We start from the raw sequence: 27,932 nt of genomic DNA on the forward strand, positions 1-27,932 counted from the left end.
TTCTGTTTACCTAAGTTTTTTCAGAAAGTAGTATGTCAGGATGAAAACTATGAACACGAGATGAGCTGTGAATTGCATGAAGTCCAAGCTACTAGTTTGTTATAAATGATTTCTTTTGAACAAGGTATGCTTTGAAACAAATTTATAGCATATTTGTGGAACCAATGAATGATAAACAATATTTGTGTACCTGAGATACCACCTTACCCCCGTCAGAATGGTCCATATCCTAAAGTCAGCCAACGACAAATGCTGGAGGGGAGGCAGAGAAAGAGGAACCCTATTACACTGATGGTAGGAATGTACATTTATACAACCACTTTGGTAAGCAGTCTGGAGGGTCCTCAGAAAGCTAAATATTGACTTCCCCTATGACCCAGCCATATGTATATAATATTGACTCAAATTATGAAGAAAAAACCAAAAAATTAATTAATGAAGTCATCACCATAATAACATGATTTGGCATATCATAGCTACCAAACAAATATTTGTTTTTGCAAATTCTTTATTGTGATCAAGTGATTACATAATTTCACAAATTTAACAGTATTGTGGGATAGTAATGCTTAGTTAAAGTCACAAACATGCCTGTAAACCTAGCTACTCAGGAGGCTGAGATCTGAGGATGGCGGTTCAAAGCCAGCCCAGGCTTTGAAAGTCCATGAGACTCTTATCTCCAATAAACGAATAGAAAACCAAAGTGATGTTGTGGCTCAAGCAGTAGAGCGCTCACCTTGAGCTGAAGAGCACAAGGACACCGCCTAAGCCCAGAGTTCAAGCCCCATGATCGACAAAAAAAAAAGTCACAAACTCATTATAACTTTCATTGGGCAAATTGTCTATCGTGGTCTATAAAGTTTATGAGTTCTATGAGCTTTGACAATACAGTTATTTCTTCCACATCGGGTGATATGTACATTTTTTTTCCTTTTGCATAGTGTCAGCTGTTCCCTCTTTCCCACTCATTCCCTCCCTCCCATTGCTGCCATTGAGTTGCTTAGTTCATTTTGATCAATGTCCAGTGCAGGTAATGGGTCCCACTGTTGTATGTTTTTGCCTGATTCCCTCTAGTTCTGTGTCCTCCTCCTAGTTTCCCTCCAGTGTGCACATATATATCATATATGTGATCAGCAGCATGGGGTTATTTAGTAGTGATACAACCAGCTAAGTGGAGGTCCTTTGTTTCTCAAGTCTTCTTAACTGTCATATCACCTTACATTTTAGATTTAACACCCATTTATCAGGGAGACCATATGCATTTGTCTCTTTGCTCTTGGCTTACCTCGTTCAACATGATTTCTTCTAGTTCCATCCATTTCCCTGCAAATGCCATTATTTTGTCCTTTCTAATGGCTGCGTAATATTCCATTGTGTATAGATACCACAATTTTTGGATCCATTTATCTGTGGTGGGGCATCTAGGTTGTTTCTATATCCTGGCTATTGTGAACAGTGCTATAATAAACATGGAGGTGCATGTGTCCTGTATACTGATTCCTGTTGTTCGGGATAGATGCCTAGAAGTGGTATGGCTTCAAATCCCTTGGACAGAGCATCCAAATGACAAAAGTATAGACACCAGTGCTAATTTGTAGAAGACCAATAACATGATAGATGCTGGTGGCTCAAGTGTTTTAATTTCAGTTCTCTTGCTCACCACTGGTTCTCCAACTTCATGTTTCAGTACTGGCATGTTTATGCGTGCGTGCGTGTGCGCGTACACACACACACACACAAGAAAATATCAAATTTGTTTTAAATTTTATCTTTTTTATTTGGAAATTAATTTAGATGCATGTCACATATACATAATTGATCCTTTAAAAGGTTAAATACCCTTCGTTTATGTATGGGTAGTGATATGCCCATGAAGAGTTCTGAATCATTATGGCTCTGGCTTTGTTTTACATAATTCTAAAGTAAATGTCATGTTTCTTCTTTGGGAATTCCAAGACTGGCATTCAGAAAAGCATATGTTTCCAAGTAGATAGCTGGGCAAAGGAACTATACTTTCCTTGAACAGAAGGGCCATTCATGTAAGTGAGTACACTAAACTTTACAAAGCAGACTGCCAGTAAATTCTTTTTGGAATTGAAATGCAATAACATATTGAGGACAAGTGCTAAATATAAATAGAAAAGACCAAATACATCCCTTTATTTATTTTCTTGCTTTGTTTTAGCAGTATATTTGCAGAAGAATTATCCACCTCAAATACCATAATCCTTAATTGAAACACATGCAACTTGGTGGTCTTTCAGCATCTTTCTCCAGGAGCTAATTGTAATTCTAAAAGACTGGTCTTTTCTTAGGTCCACAAGCAATTACAAAAGTACAAAATAAATTTAAAAATCATGTCTCTAAGAGATACATGGAATCTTACTATCCATGCCATAAATATGAGAGGGGGGGAAAAGACAATATTTTGCCTAAGGATAAATAAAAAAGTGGCAAAAATTCTTATATTCAGTTTATAAGTTTCTTTTTTGGGGAAGAAAGAAAATACAGTATGTATGGTACACAGAAACACTTTCTGTGGATGAATGGTCCAAAGTGTTGTTTTGTATTTAAATATTATATAATATCAGAGTATATTAGATTTCTCAATATTTGTAATTTTCTGTTTCTAACACATCTGTAAACTAAAACATTATAATCTTTGTAATGTACCTACCAATGACCTGTAAGCATTATCTTGACTCATCTTGCGATCATGTGAAGACTGATTTATTAGATACCAGTAGATTTTAGTATCTGCTTGAGTTGGCTTTCAAGGATGTGGTAGGTGAGAAGTGTAGCACAATCACACCCCAAAAGTGATCCTTAACAATGATGAGTGGATGTTGGTGAATAAATAGTTTCTTTAGTGAGTTGTGTTTTCCATAGTTACTTTTAGGACCCAGGAATGGAATAGCCTTAGTTGCTATAGCCCTAGATTCCCTTTAACAGGTCCTTTCTTCACTGTCTTTTCCCAGTTCTTCACTTACTTCCTGGACTTATCTACCAAGTAACCTAGATTCAAGCCTTGATCTTTTCAGAAAATCAAACAAGCAAACATGTTCATCTACAGATGAGGTTAAACCAGGATATGAACCAGAAGCCAAAAGCATCATCCCTAACTGCCAACCACATAAGTGCCTCAAAATAAGCTGATCAACTCTCAAAGTCAAAGCCACCATTCAATATGTTAAAGCAATTCGTCTTCTGCTTGTCATTCTCTGTGTACATGTATCTCCATTTCACGTAGAACATCAGGACAAACCTTTTAATCACCCTTAGCTAAACACATATGCATATAACTTGTTACTGAAACTGTGATTTAAAGAAAAGTTGTACAGTGCTGAGTATGTTCTTCTCATGTTTCTGCAGATAGCAATTTCATCCTGGCTAATGCACAAGTGGCAAAAGGCTTTCCCATAGTCTACTGTTCGGATGGCTTCTGCGAGCTTGCTGGATTTGCCCGAACTGAAGTCATGCAGAAGAGTTGTAGCTGCAAGTTTTTATTTGGGGTTGAAACCAATGAGCAACTGATGCTTCAAATAGAAAAGTCACTGGAGGAAAAGACAGAATTCAAAGGAGAAATTATGTTCTATAAGAAGAATGGTGAGTTGGTTTCTTTGGTATACGGGAGAATATGAGAGATTGCCTTGCTTTCCTTCAGCTAAGTAATTACTCCAAAAGTTCCATTAATGAGATTTCTCATACACACACACACACATACACACACACACACACACACACACACACACACACACACACACACAGTCTCTAATAGAAGTTCTACAAAGGACTTGGATGATGGCCTTCTTTTAGCCATTCACAGCATAGACCAACTGGAAATTTATCATTAGATTTATAATATTAGTTCCTATGCTGACATGGAGTAAATCCAAGTTAATATATATTGCATTTTATATATAATAATGTATTATATATTATATGAATGGAGTATATTATTATTACATTATAGCAGTTCTTTAACATGTATTTTGTTGGTGTTAACACGTTGAGGTATTTTTTCAAATTTTATGTGTTTAAGAACTCTACTTAAATCCCAGGCATTAAGAACAGAGTTCGATAATTCAGCAGTGATACTCACTAGACACTAGGAAGGAAAACCTGGGAAGAAACAAGGGAAGAGGTGACAGTTACAAAAAGAAATTTATTCATTACCTGACTCATATAAAGAAAGCTCTGAGTACATTACCTTTCCAATTAAAAAAAAACCAACAATGGTTTTTTTAAGGGTCACTAACAGAAAGTTACTTTAAAGGATATCACTGTATGCATTTCATTTCTAGTTCCCTTGGTAGAGTTTTTCTTATTATTCTCTTAAATTCTTAAGGACAAAAGAAAACACACTGGTCTCTCAGGGAAGAGTAGATGGCTAAGAATCAAGACTACCAGTAGAGAAGTACCAAGTATTTTTTTTTCTTTTTTGTCAGTCCTGGGGCTTGAACTCTGGGCCTGGGCACTGTCTTTGAGCCTCTTTGTGTTCAAGGCTAGTTCTCTACTACTTGAGCCACAGTGCCACTTCCAGCTTTTTCTGAGTATTTATTGGCAATAAGAGTCTCATAGACTCTTCTGATGATGTTGAACCATGACCCTCAGATCTCAACCACCTAAGTAGCTAGGATTACGGGCATGAGCCACTGGTATCTGGATTACAGGCATGAGCCATCCATTTCTGGCTCAAAGTATTTTCTTGTTGCTGCAGTTTTGTGACACTTTCCAAAATGAAAGACAGTCTGTAGAGATGTATGTTGTCTATAGTGTCTACATCTCATGAGATAACAGACATCATTCAGGTATGGTATTTACAGGTAATCTAAGAGACAATATATAGGATAAATGTAAAACACTAATTAGAAGAAACCATCATTTCTCAATATTCCAAATTCTTCCTTTTCCTCATTAACATAACCCCATACGTTTTAAATGAATATATGCCTATCAAACTAGAAAAACTACTAGCAGCCTTCTTTGTACTTAGGAGGGGCAGGCATGTAAGAAAGTTTAAAGACAATTGTATTAAAAAGGGAATGGTCTATTTTACCTAGACCTGTGATCTGTTGCTTATGTCTGTGATCTATGATCTAGGCAAAAACCCTAAAAGTGAAAGGATCTTCCCTCAAATTTTCTTTGCTTTTTTATGGCATTATTCACAGAATTGTCTTGTCCCCCCAAATTTCATATGTTGGAGCTATAATCCTTATTGAGATTGTTTGGTGATAAAATGTCTAAGGAGGTAATTAAGATTTAATGAAGCTATAAGACTGTTTTTTCTGTTTATTTTTATGTTTTTGGCAATATTGTACTATGAATTTAACTCAAGGCTTTGCGTTCAGGACCCCTCTTCCCACTTGAAAATGACTCTACCTCTCTTTTTGTATTGATGACTTTTTTTTTGCTGGTCTGGGGGCTTAAACTCAGGGCCTGGGCACTGTTCCTAAGCCTTTCTGTGCTCAAAGCTAGCACTCTATCACTTGAGCCACAGTGCCACGGCTGTGTTTTTTTGAGTAGTTTATTGGAGATAAGAGTCTCATGGACTTCCCTGCCTGGGCTGGCTTTGGACTGCAATCCTCAGGTTTCAGCTTCCTGAGTAGTTAGAATTACAGGCATGAGCCACCGGTGCCTGGCTGTATTGATCGTTTTTGAAGTAGGGTCTTGCTTTATGCCTGAGCTGGCTTAGGCTTCTAATTTGTGCTTCCTATGTCACTGGGGATGACAGGTATATACCATTGTGACTAGTCATTGCTTTCTCCAGACCTGCCATAGCAAGCATGCACCACTGTATTCAGCCATTGGTTGAGATGGAGTCTCATGAACTTTTAGAGGAGCAAGGGTGGGGAGCTGGTCTGGACTAGCCTTAAATTGTAATACTGCAATAATCCTAAACTCTACCTCATGAATATCTGCAGTGGCAAGTTTGGTCAACTAGGCCTGCCTAAGAGTGTATCTTAATCCACTATTACCTCTGTCCATCCAAGAAGTTAAAGGGGCACCAGAAACATGGAGAGATGTAAGGGTACATCAGGAAGATAGTTCCCTGCAAGCCCAAGAGAGAGGCCTCAGCAGAAATGAATTGTACAGGAACCTTAATTTTGAACTTTTGACATTCAGAACTGTGAGGAAATAGATTTCCTGTTGTTTAAGGTACCCAGTCTGTGGCATTTTGTTCATGGCAGCCCTAGAAAACTAAAGTACATGGATCAGAAAAGTAAGGCAAAGCTGGAAAGCCAGCTTTAAACATTGGACAAAGGCAATGCCATAGTGGAATTTAGAACTGGGGCATATTTACAGATCCACCTTTCAACCTCAGATAAAAACTTAAGACATTTCTGTTTTGAGTTCCTGCATTTGGGATCGCTGAGGATGTTTTACGGTGGTTCTTTGTTGTTGGGTTCTCTCCTGTGTTTGTAAGTGATGAGTCGCATCCTGGACTTTCTATCTGAACTCTCCATTCTTTGAGGACATTGAGGGAGAGGCGGACAAAAGGAGGTTGCACATGGAGGCTTCATCAGCATTGATAGTGCGCTTATCCTTACAGGACATTGCCTGTTCCTGTGGATTTGGGGTTACACAATCATTGTGACATACTGGAAAACACCCTTCTGGAACAAGATGCCCTCATTCCTTGGCACCAGGGACATGGTCAGACCACCATGTTCCTCTCAGCGTCAATAGATAAGGCCTACCTAGCAAATAGGATAAAATAAAAAGATTCGAGTTCTGTGTAATTATGCCATAATCATTGAAAAGAGAGCCCGAGATAAAAGAAGATGCCGACTGGCAGGGAGTGATTTAAAAAAGGAAAACCCACACCATCCTGTGGAACAAAGCAGAAAGGATATTTTCTTTTTGTCTGCAGTATCCACTGACTACACACTCATTCTCGTACAAGGTAGATAGAACTCTCGTGTAGGGCACTCCAAATCCATTTGAGTATCTTGCTTTTTATGCTACTCTGGAATATCTAAATATGCTACGTGAGACAGGGTGCAGGACAAGGTGGAGAAAAGAGGCACCAAGAACAAAGGCTGGAAGGACCTTGAAGGCGCAAGTGGGAAAAAGTGCCAAGTGGATGATGGGAACCAAAACTCAAATGACTTTCCTAAACCCAATTACTTATTAGCTGCCTGCAGCCTTGGACTCATGTGGGTGGAATTCATTCATGGCACCAGTCCCCTCTGAGCAGCCACTGTGGGGAATTGTCTGACATTCTGAGCAAACTAATTGATCCAGTTACAAATGATTGAAAATTGCTATCTACTCTATGCTAATCATGAGGTATTATAGCTATTTATATGAATATCTGTCTCTTCATGCAATTGTGAGCCTTTGAAAGCACAGGCTATATTTCTCACTGACTTCCACAGACCCAGGGCCTGGAGACGTGAGTCTTGATTTGCATTTGCTGGATGGTTTGCTAAATGTTTGCTGAGAGGAACTGAAATGGGTTGTTAGAGGGACTTAGGCATACATGCCAGGATGTCTGGTTTGTTTTTTGTTTACTTTTTTTTTTGTCGGTTGTGAGTCTGAATGCTGGGCCTGGGCGCTGTCCCTCAGCTCTTCAGCTCAAGGCTAGCGCTCTACCACTTGAGCCACAGTGCCACTTCTGGCTTTTTCTGCTTATGTGGTGCTGAGGAATCAAACCCAGAGCCTCATGCATGCAAGGCAAGCGCTCTTCCACTGAGCCACCTTCCCAGACCCTGGTGTTTTTATTTAAAAAAAATTATGATTACCAGGCTCTTCTTTTTCTCTTACAAGGATCATTTTCTTTTTTTCTGCTTTAAAAAAATCTAAATAAATTCTTTTTTTAAAATTAACTTTATTGTCAAAGTGAGGTACAGAGGGGTTAGTTACATATGTAAGGCAGTGAATACATTTCTTGTTGAATTTGTTACCCCCCCACTCCCCCTCCCTAAGTTGTGCAGTTGATTCCCAACATATTGTCTTGTGAGTATTGCTGTTCATTTAATGTGGTTTAGGAAGCTTCCATAACAACTCCTCTTGGTCAACTGGTTAGTGACCAGCCTATCTAGCTGATGCTCCCCATGGCTGTATGCAGCTGAGATTTGTGATTTAGTGATAGTTCCCCAAATGGCTTCACTTCTCCATGTTTCTTGTGATTATTTTCCATCTCTGTCAATCATCACCTCCTCTTTGATGATGTCCCTGGTCAAGGCATTCACTGTTGGGTTTTTCTATCATTTTCCTCTCTCTCCTAGGGTTAGTAATAGGTGAGGATGCTTATCCTTTTTGCTGCATAGAAGCAGTGTGAGTTTTTAAGAATACGTTCCTGGGCTGGGAAGGTGGCTCAGTGGTAGAGCGCTTGCCTTGCATGAATGAGGCCCAGGGTTCGAGTCCTCAGCACCACATAAGCAAAAAGAAAAAAAAAGCCAGAAGTGGAGCTGTTGCTCAAGTGGTAGAGCACTAACTTTGAGCTGAAGAGCTGAGGGATAGCACCCAGGCCCAGAGTTCAGGCCCCACAACTGGACCCCCCCCCAAAAAAAGAATACATTCCTGTGTACTATCACCTTTCCTCAAAAGCAAAAAGCCACTTCTATACTGGTACAGTCAGCCTGACAAACAGCTTCTCTTCATGAGTCCCAAAATAAGGAGAGACATTTGTTTTTGATTTTTGTTTTCTGGAAGGAGCAACAAACAAACAAAAAAACCCTATTTCTTGCATTTCTTGCTCCCTCAAGCTGAAATAGACACTCCGGGATATTTGTTTCCTCCTTCTCTCTAGCTTCTCAGATAAATTTTAATGGTGGTTAGTTGTGTCCTCTCTATATCATGGAAGATAGATTTGCTTGACTACTCCCATCCCTTAAATGTTCTTTTGAACATTGTTCCTCCACAGATAACGTCTCCTCCAGTCCTTTCTTAAGTAGTTTCAACACCATTACTTGCCTTCCTTGGGGATCCCTGCCTTCTTGGTGTCCAGGAATAGAAAATCTATTGAAGAAGTAAAACTTTCGGAAGAAATTAAAATAATTTATTATAATTTTATGAAAATGTGTTCCTGGAACATTAGGTTTTAGGGCTATTATATGTATTTATATATGTATGTATATTTATATATTAAAAGTGCTACAAATTAAGTGACTTAAACATCAGAAATGCATCATTTCTAGCTAGACATGCATGGTTCATGCCTATAATCTTAGTACTCCGGAATCTGAGATCTGAGGATCATTATTCAAATTTGGCCTGGATAGGCACATCTGTGAAACTCCTATCTCCAACTAACCAGAAAAGAACTGGAAGTTGGGGTATAGCTCAAGTGCTAGCGTGCCAGCTTTGAGTGAAAAACAGTGTTTAGGACCTGAGTTCAAGTCTTAGCACTGGCACAAAATATAAAGGGATAGGGACGGGGAGGAAAAGAATATCCTCTCACAGCTCTGGAGGCTAGAAGTCCAAGATCCAGTTTTCTACTGTGTTGTCCAGGTGTCCTGTGGAGGAATGTGCTCTTTGTGTTTGGTGGGAACCATTGGTATCAGTTATCTATAGAAGCATCAGTCTGATGTCTGCCTGTGGCTTCACAGACTTCTCCCTGCATGATGTCTAGATCTAAATTTTGCCTATTACCCTAATCCTCATTTGTATCTTTACAGAAGCTGCTTGCGAGGCTAACTTACTTATAATAAGATTCTATTTCCAAACACGGTCATAGTATAGCATAGTTAGATTGGAACTCTAACACATGTGGGAATGTAACCGAGCCTTTGGTTACATTCACTATATGAGAAGTTCAGTTACCTGCTCATGATCATCTAGTAAAGAAGCAATTATGCACAAGCAAAGAGGCTTGCTTCCTCTTGTTCTGAGAGTCCTGTATTCTCTGTGGAAATAGGGATGATCCCACTCACTTCCCAGGAGGACTTTGCAAATCTCCAGGGATATTTGACTCCATTATTAGAGAAGAAGTTTTCATCATTTCATGGGAATCATTCAGAGATGCTAAATATACTGTAGTGTGGTTGGCAGCCTTGCAAGAGACTTGCCCTGTGTCTTGTATGATGTCCTACTACCCATCACACTTTCCAGGAAGTAAAACACTGGTTTCTAATTACCTGAACCCAGAATTAATTGCACATTTTTTCTGTTATTGTAGTGGAAGGCCTTGATTTCCCACTGAGAATAAAATCAGAGTGTTAAGTGAGGGATGATGGAGCTTTAAATTGTTCACAAATCTACCAGTTCAGAAAAGCTCAACACTGTCGGGGTTCTTGTCATGGACACAGCCTGTCCATTTGCAAGGTCTACCTGTGAGCTAGGCATTCGTTGATTCCACATATGGTCCAGATACCCAGCACTGTCGTCTTCTCATCAACTCTAGTTGGTCAAGCTGAGAAATTCTTGTTACGATCCACAGTGCCACTTTAATTTTCTGTTTTGTTAGTGACATTTTATTTTAGGTTATGTTACTGTTCACAAGATGTATTCACGGATTTTCTGAAAATCAATTTGCCTCCTAACAAAGTAGGCAAGTTTCATTATTAAAATTTTCACTTGTAAACATGAAAGGAGATACAAGTATTTGTTATAAAAGAGACCTTGAGTTGATAAGAAGGTTGATATCTGCTGTAACTCATTCCATGTCACCTTTGAGGTTGCTTATTTTCACTTACCTTCTGAACTATTGCTATCTAATATTTTTTCCTTATGTGGATGCTCTTTGATTTTCATAAACCAGAGTAAAAGAAAATTACTCAGACATTGTGGATCATTCCTGTATTCCTAATTAGTCAGGAGACAGACCTGGAGGCTCAAAATGCAAAGCCAGCCCAGGCAGAAAAATTTGCTAAACTCCATCCCAAAAATAACCAACAAAAAGCAGGGCTGGCTGGGAGAGTATCCACTTAGCCAGCTTAGGGTCCTGAGTTCCAATCTCAGTACCCTTTCCAAAACACAGAAAGGACTAAATCATTACTCTGCATGGAGAACCAGAATAACTAGCTTCAAATTGAACACAACAATGAACATGCAATTGCATTTGTTAAAATTTAAAGTTTAAAGAGAGGAAAGTATACCATGAAATTTAAGTTGTATCCAACCTAAATATCATTTACATAGCGCTGAGTAGCACTTACACTATTTCCTTTTATTTTCCAGATAACCCTTCAAATAAATGAATTATCTCATTTACCTAAAGAGAAAGTATTAGGCAGAAAAATGATTTAGCCTGTATGTGAGGTCATACAGAGTCCTCAGCTTATTTCCTCAGTCATCCTTCTATACTAACTTTTTAACCCATTGGCATACTATATATTTCCTTATTTACAAATATTTTTATTCAGTTATCTGATGACCTGGTCCAAAAAATGTCTTGTTCAATTTCTTTTACCACCGTACTATAGTTTTCAGTGTATAGACTTTCAGTGAACAGGTCTGTTAAGGTCCTTCTAACACTGAATTTATATAGACGTGTGTGTGTGTGTGTGTGTGTGTGTGTGTGTCTGTGTGTCTGTGTGTCTGTGTGTCTGTGTGTGTGTGTGTATGAGTGATGCTGTCAGTGGACTTCTTTTATATTCAGTTCAATATGACTCTGAAGTAGGTTTTTAAAATAGTTGAATATGTCCTATTGGTTTTTTAGAATGGAGCTCAGTGAAGCAAAACAAAGTCTTGGGGTTGCAGGATGTTGTATTATTTTCAAAATTAATAGTTTAAATTTATAGCATATGTGATTAATTGTTAAGAAATTTATATTGCACACATAACGGTTTCATATAAGATTCAAAGAGTATGTCATGTCAACCTCCATATTAAGAGAAAGAAGGAAAGAAGAAAGAAACATGGATAGCATATTCCTATCATCCCAGTTCTTGGAAGTCTAAAGCAAAAGGTTCATAAGTTTAAGGCAAACTTGGACCATGTAATGAGAAACTGTCTCAAAACAACAACAACAAAGCACCAACAAAAGCATAAAACTCTCAGAATGAATTCTACCAAGATGTACAGTGTAAGGCAGTGCCCTGAAAATCTTTATCACCACTAAGGAAGGAACTATTTTCTCTAAAAAGAAAATGTATTGACATTTTAAAATAAATTAATTATATTAAATTACATTAACTTTATTAAAATAAATAAAAATAAAATGACACATATTAGTTCTACAGGAGGGGTTTCTTTTGTGACATTTTCTTCTATCTATCCATCCATACATATGTACGTACATACAGTGCTTCTCAATCCAACTCCCCACCTCCCTCTCCCTCCTTCATACCCTTGTGGATGTACCTTCTCAAGAAAAGGAGTAAATTGGACTCCAGGGTCCATTGATCTACCAGCTTTCATAAATGCTCCCCATTAGATGGTCTCAACATAACAGACTCAACGTAATCAACAATGAGTTCATCCTCCTCATTCCCAAACCAATTTCCCCATTCACAAAAATGCACTACCATTTGACAAAATACACCAAGTAGAAATGAAAGGTCTTCTGTCTTTTTGTTTTTTCTCCCTATCACACACAGACTTGTTTGAATTAAACTTCTTAAAAACATAATCCTCTTTCTTTCTGTTGCCAGTATGATCCCCTTAAATCTTAGTGTTTTGCATCAGGATTGTCTCCTGACTCAGCTTTACCTTTTGTCACCTTATCTCCAATCAGAAGAGCCTCTTTGATGTTTTCTAATGCATCAAATGTTGAACATGTCAGTAAAATTCTTTAGGGAAAAATAAAAGTGATCCTTTATAATGCAATGAAATTCTCCCATAAAGTGCATTTCATGTTTGATAATAAAAATATGAGAGAAAAAACCATGAAAGTATGGACACCAAATAAGAGTTTCCAACATCATCATAGCTTGTAGTTACTTCATTAATCTCTAAATGTGGTCAAGTTTTAAAGTAGGCCAGTTAGAAATCTATTTCAACTTGAAATGCAAAACACAATTGGAGATCACAGAGAGAAAAGGTACTTTATCCTAAACTTGAGTAAGACCTGGAGTGGAAAAAAAATTTTTTTTAGCAAAACAAGATCAATGCAAGCCAAGAGGAAGGTAATGCAATGGTAAGTGCAACACTTCTTTTGTAAAGGGTTGCTGACGACATTGAAATCATCAACGCTGTTGAAGTTTCCCTGCATGGGAAGGGATTAGGGATTGGCAGCAATTGAGAACATCTCCCAAGACCCTGGAAAACAATGCAGAAATTTTATTCTTGCATCCTTGGAAGTCAGCAGGGCTAGTTTGTGGAGAGATTTCTGTTGAATTTTAGAAATATTTGTAAAGATCTCAAAGTGAATCTTCCTGAATAATTATAGAAGTTGAGACCCTGAAGTGTGTGTGTTTTTTTTCCTGTGGTATGAATGTTACCATATTCTGATAAACTGGTAGAGTTAAGAAAGCACAGTATAGCCGGGCACTGGTGGCTCACACCTGTAATCCTAGCTACTCAGGAGGCTGAGATCTGAGGATCGTGGTTCAAAGCCAGCCCGTACAAGAGAGACCGTGAGACTCCTGTCTCCAATAAACCACCAGAAAACTGGAAGTGGCGCTGTATCAAGTGGTAGAGTGCTTGCCTTGAGCTGAAGAGCTGAGGGACAGCGCCCAGGCCCAGAGTTCAAGCCCCACGACCGACCAAAAAAAAAAAAAAAAAGAAAGCACAGTATAATTTTCTAGTATTGCAATTATCTATTGCCATGTAAAAACTTATATCTTAGTTGCTTAAAATAGTTATTAATATAGCCTATAAATGTGTGAGTTAGATTCAGTCTGAGCTCAGGCAGATAATTTTTCATCTCTGTGGAGTTAGTAAAGCAGGTTGGTTTTTTGATGGTAATTAGTTGAAAAAAGCATCTTCATGTAAAATGCTTTACTTCTAGAGATCTAAGAAGGCCTACTTAGGAATAGCATCTTGGCAGCCTAGGATCAGTGAAGATAAAGAGTCCAGATGTGGCCTTTTTGCTGGGGAAAGCCTGGTTGTCTAGCATTCGATGAACCAAGCAGAAGCTGCAAGACCTTTTGTGACCTCATCCAGGGAGACCCATAGCATGATTTCTACCATACCACACTGACTAGTGGAGCCAAAGTGCCCTCATTAGAAAGGAAGCTCTAGATCCAAACTCTTGATATTAAGAACAGTGGAGAATGTACAGCCATGTAATATGCCTCCACATGATATATAGTGTAACATGTTTGTTGAGTCTGTATGTCTGTGGTCACAAGTATGCAGAGAATTTCATTCCGATGCTTATAAACTCAGCTGTTCCCATTAAGCCTGTAGGTGCTATCAAATAAGTACCGTACTTTTTTCTCCACTAAGTGTATGAGAGAAGAATAGGTCTATGTCACTATGGACTCCCAATTGCTTTCTCTGGTTTGATTCCCCTGAGACTGCATGACTTCAAATGGAACACATACATTACTCTGGATGGGTTGGCTGAAGATTCTGTGTGTGGGGACAGGGAGAAGAGGAGGTGATGGTTTTCTAGTGTAACTTCTTCCTGTATCTTTTACATTCCACAGGTGAATCTCACAGATAGTAAACAACTTCACTATGATACCTACAGGGAGACAAAGGGCTCAGAAAAAACCATGCTCGTGGGTAGCATGTGTGAGCTGTATGCGGAGTGGGCCTTGTAACTCCTCTTTCCTGCTTGCATGTATTCAGGCTTTGTGCTTGGAAGTGTAGGCAGCTTTCCCCTTCTGCCACTCAGATCAGAACGAGCCACTCAAAGAGAGAGCCTATTCTCTTTCTGTGATCATGGTTAAGGTAGTATTTTTCAATTAGTAGAGGATTTGCGCCAGTCCAGTCACTGAAGTGCTCTGTGATAGCCTATGCTCTTCAGCCTGGACGCTCAGAACAAAAGCAGGCTTCATGCTGATCAGGCTCCCAGCATTCTTCAGACACTGCTTAGCCCTTCCTGTCAAATATTAGTGTTCTCTCTTAACTGCATAACTAGATTCCTCTATGTGTTACCCCTTCCACATCATACTCGACACCTTCCTGAGAAAAGATAACTTCATAAAAGAGGAAGAGCTAACATTTACTAAGCATTCTTTGTGAGTGATCTTCTTGTGACTTCAGTTAATCCTTTCATTAACTCTTTGAAGCAAATCCTACTGACATCCCATTTCACCATTAAAGATACTGAATCACACTGAAGTTAAATGAAAGGCTGGGATCCAAGTCCTGACTGTCTGTCTCCTGACCCTTTAACTGTGAAACACCAAGCCATAATCACACCATGGCAAACCCAAACTTCTTACTTGGGAAGCCCATGGCTCCCTCCACCATGCTCCCTGCCTGCATCTCTTATCTGTGAGAGTAGATGGAATGCTTCCCAGGGATTGTTGTCTTGAAGAGACATTTCATGTTCTTGACCCTGTTGCTATTCTTTACAAACCAGAAAGAAAATATAACCACAATGTTGGAAGCTCTTTGGAGCTAAAGAAGTTCCCTTTCCAATAAGAGTACTTCTCATTTGAAAGATTGTCTCAGTAGTGGGAAGAAATGACAGGGAGAGGGAGGACCATGTCCTGGGATAGGTTCTCCTGTTACACTTACTTACACTCAAGTTTAAAACTAGCCTTGAAGGTTACAGTGAACAACAGTTAGATTCAGAAAAGTTCAGAGTAGGATCTCAGTTCTCTATGGCTCAGTAAGTATATTCCCAAGTTAAACAACTCTTTTTCTTTTACCTTTTACCTCCCTTTGCCTTCTTCTAAAAATGTTTTAAAGGTGATATGCAGAGGGTTTCAAGTTGCATAAGTTAGGTAAGGAGTATATTTCTTTTTGAGCCCCCTTCCTCTCTTTCTTCACTTTTCCCTCCCATCCCACCCACAAGTTGTATAGTTCATTTTCAACATATTGTCTAGTGAGTACCACTGCTTCATTTATTCACCCTTTGTCCCTCCATTTCTGTGTTCCCCTTACCCTCCTAAAGACAGATAAACAAGACAAAGGAAAACAAAACAGCAAAAAAGAAAAAAAAGCTTGTTTTTACTTCCTGAAGTTCATTTCATTAAATATTACTTTGTATGATCAGCTGCACCATGGGCATTATGAGTTTGTGCTCCTCCATGAATGCCTAGAGACTTGTATGATTTATTATATTCCAGTGTATTTTAGATCTAGCTTCCACATATGAGAGAAAACATGAGCCGTTTGACTGAGCTTGGCTTACCTCACTTAACATAATTTGTTCTAGGTTCATCTACTTCCCTGCAAATGATACATTATTCTTTTTAATGACTGTGTGTAGGCACCACATTTAAAAAGAAATCTACTTATCTATTATAGGATGTACAAGTGTCTTTGTGGTATCCTGGCTTGTGATGTTCTGGATGGATTCCCAGGAGTGGCACAGCTGGGTGGTAGGGAAGATCTGTGTTTGTCTGCTTATCTTCTTAAAAAGAGATTCAGTATCATGTAGATATTTAATGAGAAAATTGAAACATGGGTCAACAGCCAGTTATCCGGTCCAGCCACATAAGCTACAGAGCCCACTGCAGACCATTTTTATTGAAAGATTACTAAGGAATGTGAAGACAGCAAGGGCAGAACATGAAATGAAAATATGGGGCCCTTCTGATCATAGGCTCTTGGTGATTGCACAATACATATGCCCATGATGTAGGCCACAAACATAATAGCCATTCAGTCATCTATTCCCAAAGTGCCAGGTCCTCTGAGTCTCATTGTTAGGTTGTCCCCCGACTAAGAATATTACTCTCCACTCTGAATTCTCACTCTGACAGTAGCTAATACAACCATCATGACTCAATTCAAGTTCATCTTCATGGTGACCTTTTCTTTATATTTTCCATACACCTGGCACTGGTGCTCCCTTTTCTTTCCATTTTGTGACATAAGATTTTATTTGGGGAATATTTTCTTCTTTTCTACTTAAAGAATCTCTTTCAATTCTCAACCTTCACGGATAGATGTTCCCAACCCTCTGGGAAATGGCCAAGTTAGCTTAAGGCATCTTAATTTAGAATATGAGATTGACATCTGGGTGTTATCCATTAATGTCTCTTTGCTCTACCCTGAACCTGTCCATCATAATTGCATCTGAGAGACTGGACCAATACTGGGATAAAAGAGAGCAAACAGATAAGGCAGCCAAGAGAGAGGAATGGGTCCCTAGAGCACACTGGCAAGAAAAAGTAAGGTGAATATGGCTGGAGAGCCCGTCAGCAGAGAATGCAGAACAGTACCAGCCACTTGCACAGAACTCAGGAATTTCTGTCCTTGGTGATGAAGACAATGGACCATGGATGACCACGCTGAAAGTGAAAAGAAGTAGTATTGAGCTCCCTAGGAGCTCTTCTTCTGAAGCTATCTTCCAAAGCTGAAAGAGATCTCTCGGAGAAATAATTCGATTGTTGGCTGTTAGCAAGTTGGCAGGATGCATTCACGTTTTGGATGCATATTTGAGAACAAAAATGAAATGAAAACTTGTGTTAAAAAAGCAGCTTTTGGCAAGTTCAGTCTGCTAATGTGGAGAAAATTGTGACCTTTGTGTGCAAGGTTTTTGTAAGTTCAAGTTCTGTCCAGTCAGTAACATGCTGCATGTGCTTTTAGCTAACCACACTATTTAACTCTTCAATACTTAATCTTTCCTATAAAAGCCAAGAAGAAATCTATATCTTAATGCAGGTAAGAAAACCAGACAGTTGGAAGCAAGCTATGAAAAGATGAGGAATCATATATATGCTTGTTGTAAAGAGTGGCAGTCTAGACTTCTATCTGCTCATCCAAAATCAAGAAACAAAAAATTTCCATTGCTTAATGAACTATGTGCTTTGGGGAAGTTTAGAAAGCCTTGGCTTTCTCTTCCATCAGTAACAGCTGCTTTAAAGGATTAAAGGAAATATTGATTATAAAAATGTTTTGCATAGTATTTGACAAGAGTATCTTTGTAAGCAGTAATATCATTTATCTCAAAGTTTGGACACATCTTAGAGGAATTAACATATTTCTTTGAATGATGTTTTGTACATCGTTTGTTGTGCCTACTATATTTTGACCAAATGCCCTTCTTTGTTTGGAGTGAGTACAAGTACAAGAATGACATAGTCTTTGTTTTCTTGAACCTGTTTAGTTTAGAAAAAAATGCAGGATATATAAGGGAGATCTGGTCAAATATGAGGTATAAGGAAGGTTTCATTAAAGGAAGTTTTTTGAGTTGAATTTAAGAAGGAAGAACTTACATTGACTAAATGGAAGGAAGAAAAAATCGTAGGCAAAAAGAGTTGCATATACAAAGGTCTTGGGGGAGTCTATCTCATTTGAAAAATCTAGGTAAGATTAGTGTAGCTAGCAGACAGGCAGCCCAGCATCATACAAGTGCAATAAAGTAGGTAAAGCAGATTATATAGGGTTTGGTAGCATTGTAGTGCCTGACCAATCAATTACAGTTACCAAAGTGATTTCAAGCATTGCAAGCAATAAAGTCACAGTACAAATACTTCATTTTACAAAGATTATTCTTGCTCCCACGTGAGGCAGGGGATCCATATAAGGAATGATGATCAGTAGGAAAACTGAAGACCAGCAGCACTGGCATCTCCTGAGACATGTGAGTGATGTAATTTATGGGATTCTACCCAAACTTCTGAACCAAATTTGGGAGCATGGCTCTGCAGTGTGTGCTTTTCTATGCCCTCCAGCTGAGTCTGATATCCACAAAGGGTTGAGAAGTCCTGGCTTAATCTAGACTTTAGCCAGTGAAAATGGAAAAGGGACTAGATTTAAAATTGATTTCAGAGGTATAGCAGCTGGAGTTCCAGGACTAGGTGATCTTGCTTGATCATAGCACTAAAATGTATGTAGAAATCACTTAACCTGGAATTTTACTCTATTAAGCATATGGGTTTGTAGGTTGGGTTATAACAGAGGAAGAAGTACTGCATCATGACTTTTGGTTTTCATGTGCATGTTTGCACTTGGTTATTATACATCAGTTTATACTGTTGATAAGATCTAAGATGGATGGTATGAAAAATGACTGGATTCAAGAAAATACCTTATGACAAGGCATCCCTACGGATGGATAATATAACCAAGTTATTTCTAGAGAGCTGATTTCCTCTATGATGAGGGAGGCCATCTTTCTGTAATTTCTACTTTCCCAGAATTCTTCAGTTTAGGACTCAGTCAATTATCCCTTGAAACATCATGTTCCACTACCTAAAAAAGACACTGTTTCAGAAATGTACTAGAACTGAAACCACAAAAGAATTCTTGTTAACAATGCTACTAAGAACAGATAGTATTAAAAGAAAATGTTAAACTCAAGATGTGTTTCAAGGTTAAAAAAAGTCCCTGACTACTTAAGGTTTTTCATTGTGCATAATGTCTGTAATGACTTAAAAATTACCTGTTCTTCTCTTTGCATAAAATTATTGCCAGAATGGAAAAAAAGTGTTTAAATTTTTTGGATTTCTACTTACACTGACCTGACTGTATAGATCTTTGATCACAACCTTTCATTTCACTCTTTTAAGTTTCTAAATTATATTCATTTTTGCCTTTAGATACAACTTGTAATGCTGCTACTCAAGTTATAATTACCAACATAGCACCTATTCATGGATTGATAGTTAAATATATTCTCATCATCAAATGGGAAAGGAAAAACATAGCCTTTATTTGAGAAAATAATTTGTCTTACTTGTCTTTTACAAGGCACCATTTTCGGTCTGTAAAAAGGCTATATGCTTCTTGTACCAACAAACAGTGCTTCGTAAATACTATCAAAATTGTATTTAAGTATTCTTGGTGGTCTCAAGCACCAGAAATCAAGATCTGACCCATAGTGTACAATAATCTGGAGATTTCTACATCAAGAGTGGCACATTATGGCCTGTTTCTGTCAGGATGTCTGTTTTAGTAAATGAAAATTTATTGGACAACTGCCATGCTCATTTGCTTCTGTATCACTGTTTTAGCAGTATAATGGCAGAGCTGAGTAGCTGAGACAAATACCACATAAACTTTATGTCCCAAAATATTGACTCTCTGGTTTGTTATAAAATGTTTGCTAACCTCTGAAGTTAAATAACCCAATCTGTTAGGTTGACTATCCAAATGGAGCCTTTACTGTTAAGAATTCTTTTGTGTATTAAGTGCACATACATACAGGTTTAATATGTTCTCTTCCCCCACCCCCTGCCACCCACCAATCCTAGGGCTTGAACTCAGGGCCTGAGTGCTGTCTCTTGGCTTTTGGGCTCAAGGCTAGTGTTCTACCATTTGAGCAACAGCTCCACTTCTGGATTCTTTGTGGTTAATCGAAGATAAGGGTCTTTCAGACTTTTTTGGCTTGGCTGGCTTCAAACCTTGATGCTGAGATCTCAGCTTCCTGAGTATCTAGGATTGCAGGTGTGAGCCATCAGGGCCAGGCTGTCTTCTTGTTCCTTTAATCATATGGGAGCTAATGAGAAAAATTTGTCTCAAAATGATGTCTGCTTGAGGACAGGTGTCTGGGAAGTAATCTGAAGAGGAGCTGGTTAGAATTAATAGCTCACCTCAGTAATCTGGGTCTAGCAGTGCTTACTTAGGAACTAGAGTTTAGCCACGAATTCTGGCAGGTGCAGGTGTCCGCTGCATTTTGGAGGAGAGGCAGTAAGTTGTGGAATGTTGCCTCCCATGTCTGCCAAGTTATGACTCAGAGCAATCTGGCACAGCATTCTCAAGTCTGTATTGAAAGTTGAGTTTGCATGATGCTCGGTATGTTTGCTGACTGTATGTTCTTGGAAAGTGCTAAATTGCCACATAAAACTATAATCACAGATTTGTATGCTGAAAGATATATTCTTTATCCTTTTTAATTCAAAGTTCTTTATTGCTAATTCTCATATCAATGTATCTGTTAGAGGACATACTTTCCATGACTGTAAAATTGTATTTTCCCAGTTTTTTAAGCACAGAATCTAATTTTAAACCTAATTGCCTAAAAAAAAGGACTTGGGCTGGAAGATGGCTCAGTGATACAGTGCTTGCTTTTCATGTCTGAGGCCCTAGGTTCAATTCCTCAGCACCACATAAGCAGAAAAAGCCAGAAGTGGCACTGTGGTTCAACTGGTAGAGCACTAGCCTTGAGCTGAAGAGCTGAGGGACAGCATCCAGGCCCAGAGTTCAGGCCCTACGACTGGAAAAAAAAAAGGACTTGATTGATGCTGCATTTGTTACACATTTTAACTTTTTTTTTACCAGTAATATCAACATTACATGAAAATATCACTTCTTTTAAGATATCAAGTCTTGGTCATGCTTTCATAATAATTCCTTTATTACTTGTTTTTAATGTCTGAAGAAATATAGCAGACTACTCATGAACCTGAGTTATAGGAAAACTACCTCATCCCAAGTTATCCAGTAATTAATCTCTGACCCATACAGTTTACTGAACTACTCTAAACTCAGGCTTTTCTTCTTTACTCTAAAGAATTCCATCTCATCATCTCAAAGGCTTTTTCTAGCTCCAGCAAACTAAAGTGACCTTGCCAGTTTCAATTTGATAGTAAATGAACTTTTCAAGGAAATGCTAAATTCTCTATTTTTCAAAGTGTTTGTGTGATGTGTATTTCCTTCACTAAAATTATTAATTATCTCATACATAAAGACATAATCTATTATAATAAATTCTTGTCCTACCTCACTGCTTTCACAAATGTTAGTACTGAGTCAGAGTTGTACCTGATAATTTTCATAGTGAAATAATCAAAATGTTGCTGGGTGCCAGTGGCTCACACCTGTAATCCTAGCTACTCAGGAGGCTGAGATCCAAGGATTGAGGTTCAAAGCCAGCCCAGGCAGGAAAGTCCATGAGATTCTTATCTCGAATTAACCACTAGAAAACTGGAGGTGGTGCTGTGATTCAAAGTGGTAGAGTGCTAGCATTGAGCAAAATGCTCAAGGACAGTGTTCAGGCCCTGAGTTCGAGCCCCACAACCAACCAAAAAAAAAAAAGAATCAAAACATTATCTGTGCAGCCAAATTCCTTTATGCAGCTTTTTAAAAATATATGAACAACTTCACAGATCTTAATCCTAACCTTTTAAAATCTCTTAGCCATGAAAAGTAGCTTTATATCCAGTATGTAAGTATGTTGGAAATATAAAAATAACAGATGAGGATATTCAGATGGAAAAGTCCAGGACTTGGCCACATAAAATGGCATCTTGGCTCTGTGTTTTCCCCAGTACATCTTGAGTCTCTATTTCTAAATATAACACTGTTAGTTGGGATTCTTTGTTAGCAACATAAATTGATTCTGATTATTAGGCAAAATAATAATTTATTGAGAACATATGATCGTATAACTTACAGAAGCAAAGAAAGTAATGAAAAAGGCAACAAGGCTTTTTTTGTGTGAGGTCTAGATAGCAGGAACAACAGTAAAGATTTCTCTTCCTTTGATGATCTAGTAAGGAAAAAACTGATTCATCTAGCATGGCTTATTTGCCCTGAAGTTTTAGTCAGAGCGTCAGGTGGGATGGATGCTTCCATGAAGGCCACATACAGAGGAGAGGTTTGGTCCCTAATCATTTGGAGGTATGATAGAAAAAGAAGTCATGGATGGTACTCTGAGAAAAATGAGTTCTTGTCTATACCAGTGAGGCAACCAAGAGAAGGTGCCACTCATCCATCCATTTATAGGAAGATAGTTGGCTGATAGTCACAATTGCTATGTTATAAAACACCTCACTCTGTTGGCATAGAGCCAGACTTGCCATGGAATACTTCCAATCAATGAATGAGTGATGCAGGTAAGGTCAACCCTGTTCCTCAGCCCAATGTCTCCTGATGGCCTTGCTCAACTGAGATCTGCCCTGTGACTCAAAGCACTTGGTCCAACATTTCTTCCTTCTCTCCTTTTTGGATCTCAAACCTTCATCATAGTCTTCTCATGGTTTATAGCTAAATGGGCCTGAAATAGTACACTGGTAACTCATCAATATTCAGAAGCAATATTAAGAACACTTTCATGAACAATTTGAGAATTGTCATGAAGTCCTGCCTTTTCTTCTTGTATACTCATCCTGCTCTACTACTCTTTCTTTTTTATTAGAATATATTAATTATACAGAGAGATCAGAGAGATTTTTCTTGGGATGGTTCCATAAAAACAAATAATGTATCTGGAATGTATCTTATCACTTTCTTCTTATCCCCACCTCTTTTCTAAAAATAATGGGTTTCTTATTCTATCTTCATGTATGCAGATGTAGTCCTTGGGTTATAATGGTTCCTATTACTCTCTCCCTTATTTTTCATTTTTCTGTAGCATTTTAAGATCTTTGGACTTATCTGTCACAGGTATAGTTTGTTATTTTCTCTTTAAAAGAGAATGTAGTGTTGTTGCTGTTTTAATTTTGTTTTGTGTTGGTTTTTTTTGGGGGGGGAGTACTGGGGTTTGAACTCAGGACCTTGTGCTTGCTAAACAGGCACTCTACTTTCATTTTGGACTAGGGTTGTGACTCAAGAAGTAAGTTCTTTCAGGGCATAAGCAAAGCTCTATTCTATTTTATTTACTAACATATCCAAACAAGCAGAACAATGGTTTCCCTGATGAATATATTAACAACTTTCTGTCCAATTTCTTGTCATAAAAATATTTTCATTTGGGTCCTAAACTAGGTTTCCCCAGAATGCCGGTTCCAGGCACCATGCTGAGTTCATGTAGGCAATACATGTGTTTATTAGAACCAACAATTGTTACCATTGCCCTAAAAAAAGGCTATAGATTCCTTTAACTAAAGCCTTGTGTAATCAAAGAGAGTTAATGTAGTCCTCAGATTCTCATTTAAATCAAGGTCTTTTTCATGGAACAACCACTAGTTTGATGAAATCTTACATTGTTTTCTTAAAATCAAGTATCAAGGGAAATGAGTTAATTTTAGTGCCTATCCTCAGACAGAAGTAGCAATCATGAAACTACCAACCTGCCAAATTAGACCTGTTTTTTTTCTGGTCTTTCACAATTATCAATCACTTCTGGCCATAGTTCAGACCTTGATGAAGGTTCAAGGCCATTTATTATTTCCAGTCTTAGTCATAAGGTTAAGAGATGTTTCTGTGGGCCCTACACAGAGCTGCCAGGGTACACCAAACACAATTTCAGGAGCTTCCTAAAAGAATAAAACAGAAGCTTGGTTACTGCTCAAGCCCATGAATGTTGTCAAAAGACGCACCTATACTTGGAGACTATAATCATGATGTTTGTATTCCTATACTCCCTCTTTCTTATCTGGAGATGGAAGTTACCACTAGTGTTTTTCTAATTCTAGTTGACCATTGGATACACAAACCAATTCTAAAATTGAAAAGCACAAGTACCTTAACAAAGTGTAAGTTCCAGTCCTAAACTGAAATAGTGAACCTTCATTTCAAAAAGAGGTTATACTCTTTTGGGGGCTGAAAGTGAGATTTGTGGATTATCCAAAGACCTTTCTTCACCTTTTCTCTTTCCTCTTCTTTTTTATTGTAAGGGTGATGTACAGAGGGGTTACAGTTACATACTTCAGATACTGAGTACATTTCTTTTGGAACAATGCCATCCCTACCCTCATCATCCCACAAGTTGTAACGTTCAGAGTGTCTGGCGAATATCACTGCTGCATTAACTCACCCTTTGTCCCACTTTTTCTTTTACAGCAGGAAAAAATTTTAAGCCCTGTAAGAAAAGAGAATGAATGAAAATGAAACTCAATTGTTCACAGAACAGTGTCATTCCCAAACTATTATAGTAAAGTAAATTAGAAAATCAAACTCATACTTGTGTGTAAATTCTAGTCTTTGACATTGGCTGGCTGTTAAACCTGAAAAAAAATTGATACATAGTTCAATTTCTACAACTCTTAAGTATGGTTCCAAGTGTGGGTCATAACTGACCAGTGGTGAGTTTAGATATGATACATAGTATAGATCACATAGTAGATGCTTAGCTAATGACAGGTCTTACCAGCAATTCTCTGTGTGTCCTATATTGCGTGAGCTCTTCTTCTGGACTGATTATTGAGCAACACTTAATTTTTCAGCTTTCTACTCTAAACTAATCCCAGCTGGTTCTGTATTTCCATCGGCAATCCTTTTAATGATAGGCAAGAATTCTCTTTGTTTATCATATGAACCAAATTGACTACATTCTAGAAGCATGCATGCTAGGCAAGCACTCTGTCACTAAGCCACATTACCAACCCTAATATATTCTTTTTTTTTTTTTGTCTGTCATGGGGCCTGAACTCTGGGCCTGGGTGATGTCCCTCAGTTTTTCAGCTCAAGGCTAGTGCTCTACCACTTGAGCCACAGTGCTACTTCTGGCCTTTTCTGTTTATGTGGGGCTGAGGAATCGAACCCAGGGCCTCATGCATGCAATGCAAGCACTGTACCACTGAGCCATCTTCCCAGCCCATATATTCTTTTTTTAAAGAAAGTAAACTTGGAGTAAACAGAAAGAGAAACCTTCTTTCATACAAATCAGTTCAGTATCACTTGATTTTCTTTTCCTTTCCTCCCTTCTTCCTTTCCTCCTTCTCTGATCACTTTTTAGAGATATTCTGACTTAACCTAATACTTCTTTTTAAATTTAATTTATTGTCTAGGCGAAGTACAGAGAGGTTAGAGTTACATATGTAAGGTAGTGAGTACATTTCTTCTCGAACCTTGTTATCCCCTTCCTCATTATTCTCCCACTTTTGCTCCCCTTCGCACCCCGCCCAGTACCTCCCCACAAGTTGTAAAGTTCATTTCCCACATATTGTCTTTTGAGCATCACTATTGCATGGTTCACCTTTTGTCCTTTGTCTCACCATTTTGTTGTTCCTCTTCCCTTCTCTATTTCAGATAAATGCTTATACAATACACAGGGTACCAAAATCAAATGCAGTCACAATAAGGGATAAACCAAAGGGGAACAAAAAAGAAAAAAACAGAAAGAAAAAAGAAATAACTTCACGTAGTACACCTAAAAACAACAACAAAGAAAATCCTCTTGTTTCCATATCTTGGAGTTCATTTCACTTAGCATCATCTTATGTGATCATATATACATAGCTATTGAGCTATTGTGATCCTCTTCTAGGACTATTGTAGACATACTAATTATTACAGATGAGCGAAACCATGGAGTCTGTTTCTTTGGATCAGGCTTACTTAATATGATTTTTTCCAAGTCTTTACATTTTCTTACCAGTGGGATGATGTCAGTCTTTCTGTTAGAAGCATAGAATTGCATTGTGTATATATGCACATATTCTCGATCCATTCATCTGAGGGGCATCTGGGTTCGTTCTATATCTTAGCGATGGTAAATAATGCTGCAGTGAATATGGTTGTGATAGTAGCTTTAGTATGGCCTTGTTTGTGGTCATTTGAGTGAATGCCCAGAAGTGTGATTGCTGGGTCATAGGGGAGCTTTATGTTTAGTCTTTGGAGGGACCTCCATACTGCTTTCCAGAGTGGTTGAACAATTTTACACTCCCACCAACAGTACTCTGGTTTCTCTCAGACCATATAAATCTTTTGCTTTTAAACATAAAACTTTTAACAATGATTAAAGTGGACTATGTTTGAAGTTCTCTTTTAAATCATGGCTAATGTCTCAAATAGTGATCTCCCCAGATATAGGACCTCTTGTTGTGCCAATCTTGAACCAATTCCAATTAAACCACTTCAATCTCAAATCTCTAGACTTATCAGAATTTCACTTGTATTCTTTACGTATACTTGAAAAAAATCTAAACGTAGACATGTTTGGAAAGAAATGAGAATGAATTACAATTACACATTCAATCAATATTAATATTTTATATGTATTCTGCTGTTCCTTTGTTGTTGTTGTTGTTGTTCTGAGGTTCAAACCAGAGCTTTGTGCATGCAGCCAGTTTTCTACCACTGTGCTTCATCTTAGCTCCATTTTTATTTTCACAGAAAGAAATTTCAAACACACTGCTTTCTGAGGCCCTTGTTTTCCATTCAGCATTGAAATGAAGGTTATTTGTAGCCTCTGTCCTGTTCTCGAAGATCTCCAGCTCGTTCAGCTCCAGTTCATCTCCTGTCTAAGCCATTCTACCCAACCCTGCTACAGAAAAGCTGGGGTTCCCATTCATTTTGGTCCATTGGTGTCCTGGGGGCATTTAGAAAGGGTTTCCACTAAAAGTCAAATTAATGGGTACTGAGAAAAAGCTTACAACCTGTATAGACTAAATTAAACAAGTCCACAGAGAGGTGTTCATAACAGAACAATGAATCCTTTATCTGATACTTTACTGGAGAATCATTAATATCATTCTTAGCAGAGGATACCAGTGAAGAAAGAAGAATCTTCATTAGTTAAAGCAAACTAAGCCAGACTCAAAGAAATACAGGCTTCATGGCTTCCCTCATTTTGTGATAGCTAGAATGTGGTAAAAGATAACAATGTACCAGGACATAATAAATTATACAGTTCTCTAGACATTAACACAGTGAGAGAGAATCACAAAGACTCAGTAGCTATGTGTATATGATCATAATAAATAGTAATCAAAATGAACTCCAAGAAATGGAAATGAGTTGTTTTATTCTTGTTGCTGTTTTTGTTTTCTATAGCTTTTGACTTATTTGTGAGTTTATCTGTTTTGGGAAGGGTAAAATGGGGCACAGAAAGGGTGAGGAAAAGGTGCAGATGCAGCAGTGTACTCACTAGACACTATGTTGAAAATGAACTATATAACTTATGGGTGGGAATGACAGAGAAAAACTGGGAGAGTGAGAGAAGGGGTGACATTGTTCAAAAAGAAATGTACTCATTACCCAGTTTATGTAACTAACCCCATTGTACCTCACCTTTACAACAATATATACACATATTATATATTGTATATGTATTATATATGTATACTAGAATCTCCATTGCAGCTCTGGAACCTTCCCCTGGTTTGTAATGTAATGCTTCCTTTAGTTATCTCTTCCCACTATCT

The 27,932-nt window shown here is 38.1% G+C and overlaps 1 protein-coding gene and 1 long non-coding RNA gene across 2 annotated transcripts in view; one reads left to right on the forward strand and one right to left on the reverse strand.

Annotated features, from left to right (window-relative positions):
- The window catches only part of Kcnh8 (potassium channel, voltage gated eag related subfamily H, member 8), a 404,007-nt gene that overhangs the window by 112,190 nt on the left and 263,885 nt on the right, over positions 1-27,932 (forward strand). The window contains exon 2 of the mRNA XM_013022138.1: positions 3,373-3,606. Coding sequence (XP_012877592.1) covers positions 3,373-3,606 — 234 coding nt within the window. The remainder of the gene's footprint in view (positions 1-3,372; positions 3,607-27,932) is intronic.
- On the reverse strand, positions 7,034-27,521 carry LOC105989884. Its single transcript, XR_001175276.1, has 3 exons — positions 27,437-27,521; positions 12,151-12,158; positions 7,034-7,043 (listed from the first exon to the last, which is right to left on the reverse strand). It is a non-coding gene; the product is annotated as an uncharacterized LOC105989884 (long non-coding RNA).

Source organism: Dipodomys ordii, unplaced genomic scaffold (assembly GCF_000151885.1).
Source record: "Dipodomys ordii isolate 6190 unplaced genomic scaffold, Dord_2.0 Scaffold60, whole genome shotgun sequence".
In the NCBI taxonomy this organism is placed as follows: Eukaryota; Metazoa; Chordata; class Mammalia; order Rodentia; family Heteromyidae; genus Dipodomys; species Dipodomys ordii.